Source organism: Notothenia coriiceps, unplaced genomic scaffold, assembly GCF_000735185.1.
Source record: "Notothenia coriiceps isolate Sejong01 unplaced genomic scaffold, NC01 NC01_scaffold00037244, whole genome shotgun sequence".
Classification (NCBI taxonomy): domain Eukaryota; kingdom Metazoa; phylum Chordata; class Actinopteri; order Perciformes; family Nototheniidae; genus Notothenia; species Notothenia coriiceps.
The window spans coordinates 11,761,119-11,772,532 of record NW_011369945.1 but is presented as its reverse complement, the minus strand read 5'-3'; the positions used below and the strand labels follow the sequence as shown (position 1 = coordinate 11,772,532).

General features: G+C 44.2%; 2 protein-coding genes across 4 annotated transcripts in view; one reads left to right on the top strand and one right to left on the bottom strand.

Annotated features, from left to right (window-relative positions):
• The window catches only part of msrb3 (methionine sulfoxide reductase B3), a 168,848-nt gene that overhangs the window by 129,002 nt on the left and 28,432 nt on the right, over positions 1-11,414 (bottom strand). The window lies entirely within an intron of this gene.
• Positions 2,882-11,414, top strand: part of LOC104965306 (phosphoinositide 3-kinase regulatory subunit 6) — a 22,264-nt gene continuing 13,731 nt past the window's right edge. Inside the window, exons 1-7 of the mRNA XM_010794264.1 lie at positions 2,882-2,927; positions 3,579-3,683; positions 4,219-4,310; positions 4,619-4,687; positions 6,023-6,155; positions 6,232-6,301; positions 6,462-6,645. Coding sequence (XP_010792566.1) covers positions 2,882-2,927; positions 3,579-3,683; positions 4,219-4,310; positions 4,619-4,687; positions 6,023-6,155; positions 6,232-6,301; positions 6,462-6,645 — 699 coding nt within the window. The remainder of the gene's footprint in view (positions 2,928-3,578; positions 3,684-4,218; positions 4,311-4,618; positions 4,688-6,022; positions 6,156-6,231; positions 6,302-6,461; positions 6,646-11,414) is intronic.

The window sequence follows — 11,414 nt, the reverse complement described above, 5'->3', positions numbered from 1 at the left end:
GTGCGCGAGCGCGTCCACGCCTAACGGTGCGTTTAAATCGCGCATTGAAAAGAACAGCTGACATTGAGCATTTTCTTTTGATGCGAACAGATCTACCGCGGCTCGGCCGTAACGCACCCACAGCTGACTCACAACCATTGGATGTAGAGTCCAGTCTGCATACAGTGGTGCACCTCTGGACAGCAGGTCTGCCCCGAGGTTCATCACTCCTGGTACGTGCGTCGCTCTCAGAGAGAGGAGACGTCCGCAGCTCCACAAGATCAGTTTGCGTGCCAGCATTTGTAACTGGAGAGAGCGCAAACGCCCTTGGCGGTTATATACGATATTGTGGTCGTGTTGTCTGTCCTCACGAGGACATGATGTCCTCTGAGAAAAGGCAGAAAGCGTTTCAGGGTGAGGAACACCGCTAAAAGCTCCAGATAATTTATGTGTGACCGTTGGAGGTGTCTGCTCCAGAGACCCCTCACAGGTTGACCTTCGTATATACCCCCCCAGCCCGTCAGACATGCGTCTGTGGTGACCACCTTCCGCGATAGGACAGCACCCATAGGCACGCCCCATACTATAAAAGTCGGGTGCAGCCAGTGGCGCAGTGCCATTCGTCTGCGTAATAGCCTCTTGCTCCGACTGTGCGAGAAGCAGCCAGTCGTCCAGATAAGTTGCCAAGCGAATACCCTGTTATCTTAACGGGGCTATCGCGGCTTCCGTACATCGTACAAACACTCGCGGGCTGAGAGACAGACCGAAGGGAAGGACTCTGTACTCGTAACAGACACCCTGAAAGGCGAACCTCAGATATTTCCTGTGTGGGTAATATACTGGGATGTGGAAATACGCGTCTTTCAGGTCGACTGATGTGAACCAGTCGTTCTGGCGCACGAGACGCGACAGAGATGTGTGAGTGAGCATTCTGAATTTGTATCTTTTGAGATATTTGTTCAGAGCTCTCAAATCTAGTATAGGCCGAATTCCGTTCCCTCCCCGTTTGGGAACGAGGAAATACTTGGAATAAAAGCCGCTCTGACTCTGTTCGGCGGGTATTATCGATATAGCCTTCTTTTCTAGTAGAGAGAAAATCTCTTGCTCTAGAATATGGGCCGACTCTCCCCGGGCTTGTGAATACAGAATGCCCGAGAAGCGAGGGGGGGTGACAGCGAATTGGAGCCTGTAGCCCCGTGTTACTGTCTTGAAAACCCAAGCAGAATCTGTGAGTATCTTCCACTTTTCGCTCCTTAAAGTGAGCGGAGATGTCACATCTCTGTCGTCTGCCCTCTGTGTCTTTATTTGTTGTGTTATGGGGCCCTCTAGTGTCTGAACACGGTGGTACCCCAGAATGACAACCCCGGCCGACACTGCGCATGCGCGTGGCGGTGGTGCCTTCACAATCCCGTCTAATGTCCGCCTTTTGAGAGAGGCCGTAGCCGCTCTCAAAAGAGGGGTAGACGACAGACTGTTTATTGTTTTTATTGTTTTTCTTTTCATTTTTATTGACTGCGCCCTTGGCTTCAAGCCTGGAAACGACAGTGGAAAATGATTTATTAGGAAACAATAATGATGACATGTGTTTGTGTGACTTAAACAGGCAGCGGAACTTGCTGTCTTTGATGTTAAGTCCATTTCCCTTATGGCGCGAACTTGAGGATGACGTTCTGGCATCACTCGAGGCGGCGGGAAGATGGGGGCATGGTGGCACCCCGAAAACACATGAGCATCTAACACTGGAACGTGTTCTGGAGCTGGAGAACAGGGAACTTCCAGCTCTCTCGTCAAGGAGAGGAGAGGAGGCTGTCAGGCCGCCCGCTTCTTCTTCCTCGCCTGGTGGCTGAAAACCTGGGTCGGCTGTGCCTGAGCGGGTGCTGCCGGAACCGGAGACTTTTTTGGCCAGCTCGTCCTCGCCTCGTGTCTGGGCTGGAGACCCGGGGCGGGCTGTGGCCTCTGCTGTTTCGGGATCTTGAAACAGGCAGGATGTGAGGCAGCCTGAGCGAAGGACTGCCGCGGGGCCGTTNCTGTTGTGCCACAATAATGTCACCTAATGTTATTGAGTTAAAATATCAATCTGATTTAATCGCACTCATATCAATCAATGTTAACTTGGAAAGCCACAGTATTGATATTTTAACTCAATAACATTAGGTGACATTATTGTGGCACAACAGTAAATACTTAAATATAAATATATAAGGTGGCAGACATAATTTAATGAATTTTAAATGAACAATAACTGAATGAGTTTGTTTCACTCTTAGACCAGCAGGGGTACCAAATATATGCAGACTGCTGCAATAAGTACATTAATTAACTGTCTCTTCGATGTTTGTCTGAATTAATATGATAATATTAACAATCAATAATTCCTATCAGCTGTCAATCACTTTTATGATTCACATATTCAGTGTTATTATTAAATAAACTATATTTTTTGGAGGAGTTAATGATGAATGTTCCTGAAGAAGCTTGCTCACCCTCCTTCAAATTTGTAATTACGATCATATATCGAAATTCAAAAGATTCAAAGGAACAGTTCAGCGCCCCACGACTTTATTGCAAATAGTTACAACCTTGACTTTACATCAGAAAGAACAAACATTAAAGAAGTGACTAACTGCATCAGTTAGGGTTAAAAGACGTGTATTCAGCTAAAATATATAAATCGCTGCAGTTATTATCCAGTGGAAAGTCCTTACCTACTGGCCTAGTTAAATCAAAGTGGTTACTTTTTTTTGGCTGGGCAGTGTAGTTTTACACACTGTCTTATTTGACTTTCTCAGGACTTAAAACTGTTTTGTGGGGGGCAGACCCCCACAAAGAAAATATATATACACATAGTCTGACCGCTGCAGGAAGGAAGGACCTGCGGTATCTCTCTGTGAGACAGCGGGGGATGGCGTCAGGTCCACCAGAACAACCTGCTGGCTCGTTGCGGATACGTAATTTCACATTCTAGCACAGTTTATTGCTCTTATACCGCGATTATTGACAACTACGATGCTCAACAGCTCACTTAACGGAACTTTGACTTTGGTATCAGTTTTGTTTACGACCAATCACGGGAGTATTGTGTATAGAAAGTGTTGAGTTATATTTCTCGCGCTACCTAACATCCATGAAGGCAACATGACAGAGGGAGGCCTGTCACTCAGGATGCCAAACTACTCTTTGGTAAGCCCCGCCCTCCCAAGCAACATCGGATCCAAAAGTTTGAAACCTGAAAAAAAAAGATTTGAAACTGAAAAAACTATTGTTTTGAATCTGAAAATGTAAAATCTGCAACTGAAAAAAATAAGAATTCAAATATGAAAATATGTATAAAAGTGAAATCTGAAAATAAATATTTTATTCAAAAGAATTGCTGAACTGAATACAAATAATATTCAACCTGAACAATTATTTCAGATACTTATTTTTATTTTGAATACATCTTGAAAAACTTGAACTTTCAAATACATTTTTTTTTTTTGAATGATCAAAACGTATGACCCTGATATAGCTCCATAATGGTGGTCTTTGTTTCTTAGAAAATATACCTACTAACCTTTCATATTCAGACTAAAACAACCAACCTTTCCTCTTTTTGCCAGCCCGCTGCTCCCCCACTGTCCCAGAGCCTGAACTGTACCGCAGCATCCAGGCTGTGTTGCCCAGGGAAACGGACAACCAGCTTTCTCCAGACTGTCTCAACAAAGGTAACAATAGATATACTGCAACACACTGAAATTGATTAAAACGTATATGGAAGATTTTTTTTCTTAGCCCTAAAAGAGTTTGTCTTTCTTTGCTAGTGTTGGCTTTGCTCATGAGTCATTTATGACATTGTACACAATATAAATATATATCTGGGTTTTAACACAAGGTTTATAGTTATCGTTTTCAAAAAGTGGCAACAACAAAACAGGAAAAAACGTTACCATGTAAATAATACATTTACTTTCAATGACATTATTCAATATATTTGGACATGAAGATTAGACGTAAAAAAAAACGCAATCCCATCCCGTAATCCTCCCTGAACAGATATTTACTGAAAGCAGCTGTAAGTGTTAATCCCGCTGTAGAACATCTAGCTGTGTCAGCAGTATGTCGGTGATGTTAGTCATCGGATATATTTTTGGATTAGCTCCGTAATGGAGAAAAGTGTGACACATTTAGCAAGTTTGTGTTAGTCCTGTGGAAACCTTGCATCAGTTAATGGCTTGTGTGTTTTTCTTTCTGTGTTTGTAGGCATGCTGAGATGGACACTTCATAAGAAGGTTCAAAACAATCCTGCAAACAGCCTATCTCTGGTCTGGGTGCTGATAAAAGAGCTGGAAAAGGTATTTGATCCCAGCAGTGGCACTATTCACACTTTGAAACTCCACTTTTCCAGGAATACTTATAATAAAATGTTTTTTAAAACACTTACCCCTGGCTTTTAAAATATGTGACCTGATAGCTTTGGTTTACTAAAGCTTATTCATTATCGATTATTTACCTTTTTCAGTTTATCAACTATTGGTTGGTCTATGAAACGCATCATTTTCCTTCATCAACTTATTGATTAATTGAATAATTATTGTAGTTTTATTTGCAATGGAAAGTCCTCTTGTGTCATCACCCTGACAGTGTGTGTGTTTCTCTTCAGGCTGAGAGATGGGACTCTCGCAGGTTTATCATCCCTCTGATCCACACACTGATGTATGCCATTATTCAGGTGCGTTTTTCCTCAAACATTGTTACACTTACACTTACTGTTTCGCATCATTAACATTATCTATTAAATGCTTTGCTTAATCAGTTTCCACAGCTATACCTAGAAGATCGTTTCTGTAACCGTCTCCAGTCCCTTTAGTCCTTTTTTTTTTTTACCGTGTAAGAGAATCTCAGAATCCACCAGTTTGTTCCCAGACTGTGTTGGATTGGTATGCCATAAAGTTACACAATGGTTTTAAGACATGCAATGAAGGAAGTTTCTGCAAAAGTACCTACGTGAGGAGGATGTATTTTTATTTCTGAGGATAATGTCAACAAGGAAGTGGAAACCTGATAAGATGGCGTGTAAGCCGATCTGTATCGTTTTTCGTTGTGTTGGACTAACATTAATATGATGATTGCTTAGTCAGATAAGATCAGCTTAAAGGTCACCTATTATGCAAAATCCACTTTTTCATGTCTTTTATACATAAACTGTGTAAAGAGATTCTGAAAGTTTCATGAAAAAAGATTCGCTCACTTTTTTTCCTGATCCATTTATATAAAAACCTGTCTGAAAATGATCCGATTTTGGCCACTTTATAATGTCATAACGATTTTTTGGCTTGTGTAACCATTAGCCAATCACCAACCAAGGTAACACCCCCCACCTCATCACCTGAATCTCCTCCTAGAGCACCATTGTTGGTTTTTTTAACCAAATATCTCGCAGAGGGGCGTGGCGAGTGGCACCTTATTTTTTGAAAGAGAATCAGCACTTTTTAAACAGGGCTGAAACAGAGGGGTTTATGGGGTGCGACAATGCACGATCTGTTTGGTATTTCGAGCCAAACACTTCAGAGACTTGTTTTGTATATATCTAAAACCTGTAATATATTGATGAAAAACAGTATAATAGGGGACCTTTAAGGCTAACGGTAAAAGGAAAATTATGTTTTCCCAGCATTAGTTGTATTGTCCGGCAGTGGCTCAGTCAGTAGGGGCTTGGACTGGGAGCTGTAGGGTCGCCGGTTCAAGTCCCCAACCAGACCTAAAAAATATGGAGTGTGGACTGCTACTTGGAGAGGTCCCAGTTCACCTCCTGCCCTGCCGTGGTGCCCTTGAGCAAGGTACCGGACACCCCCCTTCCCCCTTCACTCCCATTGCTCCCCGGGCGCTGTGCAACAGCTGCCCACTGCTCCTCGTACTAGACTCCCGGTACTAGGATGGGTTAAATGCAGAGAACACATTTCACTGTGTGTGCTGTGTGCTCTGCATGTGTGACCATTAAAGAGGGTTTCATCCCTCCCAATTCTATTCTATCAATAGTGTGTTTGTGTGCTTGTTGATATTCCAGACAGCCTACATTCCGGATGAGCTGTACAAGCGGGTTTATGACTTCTGCAAGAGACTCCTCACCTATCCTCATCCCTACTGCACCGTAGGCCTCAGCTACACCAGGCAGATCAAAACTGAACGCTCCATTCCAGGTATTGTGGCATACCTGGAATAATTAATAGGAATAATTAACCACATACTGTCATTAAATACTCGTTTGATCCACAGGTCTGATGTACCAAAGGATGGTCACAGCGGAGCAGAGACTAAAGAACGAGCACTATCCCTTCCAGGATAGGTGAGCCATAAATATAAACACATGTCTCAGGGTACAATAAAAGCCTTGTGTGAGTGATGATTTACAAATATGATATGCTTATTTTATGTTCTCGTGCTGCTGCACATAGTCAAACTTCCTTCCCTGTCCATCATTCAACATGTCATGTAAATCCCTGCAGGGTCTTTATCCTGGCTGATCCTGAAGTCTTCTCTGGTTCTTTGGGAATGGTCCTGTTGGGAGACATTGAGACGTACGGATCTGTGAACCCTTTCGATCACATGTGCAGTGTGGTCCAACACTCCATCCAGGCTGCTCTAGGAGCAGAGCAGTGCCACGGGCCAAAATTGGCTCAAGCCCTAAAGGTGAGTAGAACTGCACGGTAACACTCAGTTTTTTTTGTATTACTTCCTTCACTTTTTATGTTGTGGTCTGTGCACTGATTGGCACTCTATTGTTGATGTCGTCATAACTATGCTTTTTCCCTTTTAATTTATGAGTCTTGTTCTGTCCAGTAAGCGGGTTTGCATGGCCTTGATTTTGCTCTCTGATAAACCTTTCCTTATACTCAGAAAGATTTTGTAAATGTGATGTTTTCCGCATGCTTGCCCATTTTCTCTTGTCTAGTGGAAATCTGGCTCAGAATTCCTCATGTTTAATTGCTCACTTATTAACTCAACAATTTTGTATCAACTGTGACTTGACTATACACTGGAGCGCAGAGCAATTACAAAGTTTGCTCAGAAATGTTGCTTCGTCTATGTGCCTTACAGTGTAGTGTGTGCTGAGGTTTTTGAAAGTAGGCTGGTCAGAGAGCTTTACAATAACGCCTTATCTACTTCATTGGACAAAAGGCCTCTTTAGTGTTTTCCTCTGAGATGAAAATGGATTTGTAGGAGACTAATTATATTGAATATCTATGGGGATCCAAGTCTGAATATACTGAGTAACCAAGTGGAGTGTACTCGCAACAGCCTCATCCAGTTCACTGATTGGTCGGGCTTCATTCACAGAGGAATGACTACCATGACTGGCAGGTGGCTGCTGTACATGTGTAAATCTGTAATACTGCGAAAAAAACGGCTTAATATCTCAGAAAAGCTATGATATAACCAGGGGTGCACACAACTTTCTCAGTGAGGTACTCAGATGAGTACCTGGAGTCAGTGTTTGGTACTCCAACTTCCGGCTCCCTCAAAGTTCCCATGAAGCCCTCTGTATCGCGAATATCAGCGGGTGGGGGTGCTAGTGGAGTATGATGAAGCCCTCTGTATCGCGAATGTCNTGCCTTTTTTTGACCCTACTCCCTTAAGGGAAGCAGAACAAGCGTCGAGCACTTCGACAAGTCCTTAGCAATCCTAAGTCGGGCGCCTCGAGCAAAAGCCGGTATGCGGGCGCCGGGGGAATTTTAGAATGTACTACTCAAAGAGAGCCGACTATGAGGAGGTCTCTTCTTGCATAACCTAATGCAATCAGTCAAAGCACTCGCAGGACGTGGCCCGTTTAAGTGAGCGATCTCTCAGCGAAGAGGCGAAGTGTCCGACAGTACTTCGCATTAATACTGGCACGGCGACAAGGATCCGTGAAACTCTATCCCCTTTTCCAAGAACGTAATAACGGATAGGGACCGCGACGCGAGAGGCGATTTAAGGAGCCAGCATGCTTTAGGAACTGACAGAATCACCTGTGGCTAATACAATAAACGTGAGGCTCCTGCTGCATTTTACGCGCAGACGGTACAATTGTACAATTTCGCAATAGTAAGCGCGTAGCGACGACTGTCGGTCAGACCCCCAACCAATTAGTTTCTCCATCGACGAAAGGGCGTAATTAACAATGTCTATCAAGGCCAGGTAGACTACTGCCAAACCACTACGCAAGGGTAGTGTGTCGGCCTCACGGCTAATACATTGAGCCTCTACTAATCTTCTGCAACGGGTGATGCAATTCAGTAGACGTCCGCCTCGTCGTCGTACTGTATTGGGTCAATCACCGAGTTAAGGGCACGGGAAAAAGTCCTACAGGGCTGTGTTTGATTACACTATTGCGTACTGTAGCTACATTTTCCGCTCTCCGGCTAATTCGTCGTGGGCATGGCACGTTTAGGCTGGTCGGCGGGAATACTTAGTCCTCCCTCATATGACCATAGATTACCAGAACGATGTGTCTCGAGATCAGGTACCACGAGGGGCACGGATCATCTCCGATTTAGACTGCCTAGAGGGCGCGAATGGCAACAAAGTGCCTGGTGATAATTCGTCACATTGCGGACAACACATAGGCCACCAAGAGGTACAGGCCATAGCACACGACGAGACAGCTATCGAATAATAGAAGGCGGTTTAATGCAGTCATTGACCGTCCCATGCAAATTGTCTGGCACTGAAAGCTTTTAGAGGCGGAAGGCGATAGCGGACCTGACAAATGGATGTCAATTGTGTCAGGTACCCGAAAGCCATAACCACATTGGCGAGACGGTGGAAAGTCCTGACGCACTATAGACATAATAGTCCTATATTCCATTGACATTACGCATAAAATCTACTAGAGTAACACATGTGAGGGTTGGACCCTCCTACGGTGTAACGTCCATAACCCAATGTCCATAAGTGGGCGGAGCGGTGTATCCGTAGAGAATGTAACTTAGACCAGTTTACACTCAAACCTTTCGATGACAGTGATGAATCCCTTTGTCCAAACCCGCTTCCGTTCAGGCTGGTTCACCCTTCGATTCCAACGCACGCCTACTGACTTACACGCCACGGTCCGTGGTCGCACTGGAATGCGGCAAAAGACCGTACCGTCCATGATGGCGCAAAGACGGCGTTGAGAAAGTGCCATCTGGTTGCAGATGTTTTATAAACTATCTCAGGTTCCGTGATGCAAACCTGGGGACCTCACGGTTATACGTATAACCTCACGCAATTTTTAGTGAGAATTCAGTGCGAGATTTCCATGCAATACTTTCGCAGCATATTTTTTAGTGTCTGATGCCACCGTTCTAACGCACCCTGCGACTCGGGGTGGTACGCACTGAATATGACATGTTTCACCTGCAGTGTTTGAAGGACCTGTTTGAACAGCTTGGATTTAAAGTTTGTCCCTTGGTCACTCTGGATTACACGCGGGATTCCAAATGTGGAAAATAACTTTGTCAAAGCCTTAAGTATAGCGGCGGAAGTAATACTAAGCAGCGGAATAGCTTCAGGGAAACGAGTGGACGGACACATAATGGTGAGTAAATACTGTCAGAGGTGGGAGTAAGTCCTACATGTGCAAGTCATGAGCAAGTCTCAAGTCTTGACCTACAAGTATCAAGCAAGTCCCAAGTCACTGTGATGAGAGTCAAGCAAGTCAAGTCAAGTCATTGCTCATGTCAAGCAAGTCAAGTTATACGAAATTCTGATGAATAAGCCCAGTTTCCAAATTTAAATCAGTTAAAAGACAGTGGTTATGAAAATGGATTCCACCCACACCATGATCTTATTTACATACACAGTTAATCATTTGAAATCTAATTTAGACCGATGACAATCATATTAGATTAATATTAACCCTAGAACTGCGGACAAGCTAAGACTCAATCAAAAAGTCTTTTCAAAAAGGCAGAATTCCAGGTAAGAAAATCATATATGGCATTTGCCATTACACATATTTAATTTAAATTTCTGTTAACACTAGAACCGCCAACAGCGTCACCACCTACATAGATATCATTTTTAAATCATTTAATTTGTTCCTCTTCATCATTTCCTTATAAACTAAGTATGACGATTTCAAACTCGGTTAATTGGGTTGATTTAGAAATTGCNCGTAATGCGGATTAGGACCTAACCGACCACTAGACACTGCAGATGCAGTCCTTAGGTGAGGGTGGATATTCATCGAACCCGATGCTGCGTCGCAAGTAAGTTTTATTCGTGGAGGAGCGAAGCGGAATAAGTTCTTCCGGCAGACCACTCTGTAGAGTGAAGGTACAATGAGACTCTTGGCCTTAGCAATCGCATATCTACATCTCGGAGTAATCAAAAGTAAGGTATTGTGAGGCAAGCTCATACCTAAACGAAGACAACAGCCACGAGTGATACCCCCTATAACTTTGAGGGCACAACACACGCTCCTAAACCGTATCTAGACCACACATAAATAGAGAACTTACTTAGTAAGAGATTTATGTATTAACTCGCGCTCTCGCGAGTCCCACTCGGCACACATACTCGCGAGACACCTCTCCCTCGGACAGTCTTTCGAGGGAAAGTATTTTGCGATCTGGTTTCCTACAACCGATCGGCAGAAAGGAGTTTCGCGGTGTACCTACGTCGTTATCGTCGGTCATGTGAAACTAGCTATCTCTTGTCGAGGACACAAATAGTTAATCCACGCACATCTTTAACTATTTTCAGTCGGGGCTGTCCTGTAACTTTTCTCTACACAGGAAAAACTTCCGTGGTGAGGCAGTTGTGGGAGGTGAATGTCAGTATCCTCTGGACACCTCCTTCGATAACGTAGACTTAATACAATAGTGGAAGAACTCCCTGAGGGGGTGAGATAAGTCTAACATTGTGAGGTGCCCGGTCGGGTATCCGGTTCGCGAGACCCACACCCACTTTCTAGCAGGGGGGGCGGACTCTGTCATTAACAGGGACGCAATACACCCTCGACGGTGCCGACGAGGCGGTGTCGTCGTCTATATAGAGGCGGTCGGCTCATGGTAACGTCTGTCGCGTGCCAACGATAGTCCAGTCACAAAAACACCGCAATAAGACGATAGACACCGGTCTCACTCCCCCCATAGTACTCAGGCATTCTCCAGCGCATGTCTCTTCTCACTAGCTACTTCAGTTGTCACCACGCGATACCATCACTCACACAGCAGAGAACTGCGGATTGACCACGTCAAATTAAACAGCGAAAATTGACTAACATCGACACCTCAACGTAAACGACACCACTTGTCCTAGACCACTGGCGCCGAACATCGCATCTGACGTAGAAGATATTCAGGACTGAGTGTTTGGTAACACTACATCACAGGAGTCAGACATAAAGTATAATTATTCACCACTAGGAGACACTGTCGTCTAGTCACACAGGCGCGCCTCCAGAACCATTCGAAAACCCAACAAACTAACTA